We start from the raw sequence: 2,418 nt of genomic DNA, 5'->3' as shown, positions 1-2,418 counted from the left end.
CTATATTATATTTAGCGGTAATAATATAATATAGGTATTTAGTAACCAACATTCTAGATAAATGTCGTTAAGTAAGTATATAGTGATTGTCTCAATTGTACCTAAAGTTCCATCTCCTAAACCTACTAATATGCTACTCCTGTTGAAACCAAATTAGTTCTTACCTATTGACTTACAAGGTATTCTATCAATTTAGAGTATAGTAAGCTGCAAGATATTTGATATCTTTCTTTTAATATGATTTAAATTTCTCTTATTCGATGGATACTTAATTTTAGACTCAGTTCTTGAGCCTCTCCATTTCAATTTATCTATCTTCGTTTAACTCCATATTTTTACATTACTGTAAAATAGTGGATTAGGACTTTATTATTTTCATCTTTCATATCTCCTTGATTCATCACTTTTTAAATTTATAAAAGCGTTTAGAGAGTTTTTATCAAATAATTTGTTTTTGAAAGTATACTTAGTATCGTGTTCTAACTTCTATTCATGACTCTTACATAACAAAAACACAACATATCCAGTGTAGTCCACAAAATGGAGTCTGGAAGGGTAGAGTGTACACAGACCTTGCCTAAGATAAAAAGGATATTTTTGATATATTTTCGATAGTATAGCAAAATAGTATTATAATAAAATAAATAGTATTATAATTGAACCACACAAAATCATAGATAGCAATAAACTAAAATCGAAGAACAAGAAACTACAAAAATATATAGTCATGACTACTAGTAAGGGCAACAAGAAAATGTTGTCCTGCTTACTAGTACTAGTATGGTTGCACTCTTGCTTACTGATCTTCAATCCTGATTTGTATCCTACACACCTTCCTATCATAACATTTTAACAAAAAATATAGAAAATTAACTAAACCATTTTCTTAAAAGAGTATCTTTGTTTTTCTTTTGTCCGCAAAGAAGTGTCTAATACTCCCTCAAATTACCATTAATTAATTTTAAAATACAGTCACACAGATATATCTAATTATCTAGATCGCAAAGTTAAATCATATTAAAAGAATATGTAATTAATTGTTTATTGCGTAGTGCTTTCTAATAAACATTTTGAAATTTCTTACTCTATTTAATTAGTTACAGATAGAAGAAGCCGGGAGGAATTAAAGTGCATAAATTAATGGACAAAAAGGAAACAAATCATGATGAAGATCCATCAGGGTCGCAAACAAAGAAGAAATGTGTAAATCAAATCTTTGCTAAAATGTTTGAGGATTTGAACAAATCATTTTACAAATCGAGTACCGTATTCAAAGTAAACGTGGGGCTACGTCAATCAAATCCAGATGCTTATACACCAAAGATAGTCTCTATTGGTCCTAACCATAGGAAAAATCCTCAACTTGGTCCAATGGAAGAGTACAAATTATTGTACCTACGACGGTTTCTTCAACGAAGAGAGGGGTTAGATGTGAAATATTGGATTGGTCTATTGGAGGATATGGAGGAAGAAGCACGAATGTATTACGACGATATAGAAGACCTCGATACTGATGAATTTTGCAAAATGTTATTGCTTGATGGTTGTTTTGTGGTTGAGTTTATTCGGGAGCGGGAGTGTTGTCAAATGTCTTCAGAAATATTATTTAAAATTATAGATTTTGTTGATTACAAATTTAATCAAATACTCCGAGACTTGTTGTTACTAGAAAACCAACTTCCTTTCTTTATCCTCAACAAGCTGCATGACTTAACAGAGCAAGATACTGGATTACGATTGGAAACACTAGCGATCACTTTTTTTAGCCATGTTGTTAACTTGGGATATATCTACAATAATCGGATGGATTTAAAGATATTTGATACAGAAAGACGTGATATGAAACATTTACTTGAAGTAGTACACGTTGCTTCATGTCCGATGAATTGCATGAAATTGTCAAACGACATTAATGACACCAAGTGGAATAAGGTCATGCCAAATGCAACAGAACTTTCTGAAGCTGGAGTTAGATTTGCAAAGGTCATGAATCATACGACAAGTTTATTTAATATAGACTTTGAGAATGGATTGATGACAATACCTTATCTTGAAGTGGTAGATAGTACTGAAACCCTCTTAAGAAATTTCATTGCTTATGAGCAACAATCAATTGATTTAGGATATTCATATTTCAGTGATTATGCAATTTTTATGGATCAACTAATCGACTCAGATCAAGATGTTTGCTTCGCCGTCAAAAAATCATAGCAAACTGGATAGGAGGGGACAAAGAAGTAGCTAGCCTCTTCAACAAAATCGGAAATGGGGTCACTACATATTCCAACTTCTATTACAGAAAAGTATTCTTAGAAGCAGTTAAACATTGTGATGAAAAACCATGGAACAGAATGAAGGCAAGTTTGAAGCACAATTACTTTAGTAATCCTTGGGTAGGAGCTTCAACTATGACAGCCG

The 2,418-nt window shown here is 31.8% G+C and overlaps 1 protein-coding gene across 1 annotated transcript; it reads left to right on the top strand.

Annotated features, from left to right (window-relative positions):
- Positions 1-1,140: 1,140 nt before the first annotated feature.
- LOC125856232 (putative UPF0481 protein At3g02645) lies at positions 1,141-2,211 on the top strand. The gene has a single exon (XM_049535769.1). The coding sequence runs from the start codon at positions 1,141-1,143 to the stop codon at positions 2,209-2,211; it is 1,071 nt and encodes a 356-aa protein (XP_049391726.1).
- The last annotated feature ends 207 nt before the right edge of the window (positions 2,212-2,418 follow it).

The sequence above is a fragment of the Solanum stenotomum genome, chromosome 2, assembly GCF_019186545.1.
Source record: "Solanum stenotomum isolate F172 chromosome 2, ASM1918654v1, whole genome shotgun sequence".
NCBI classification, from domain to species: domain Eukaryota; kingdom Viridiplantae; phylum Streptophyta; class Magnoliopsida; order Solanales; family Solanaceae; genus Solanum; species Solanum stenotomum.
This window is presented reverse-complemented; position numbering and strand designations above follow the sequence as displayed.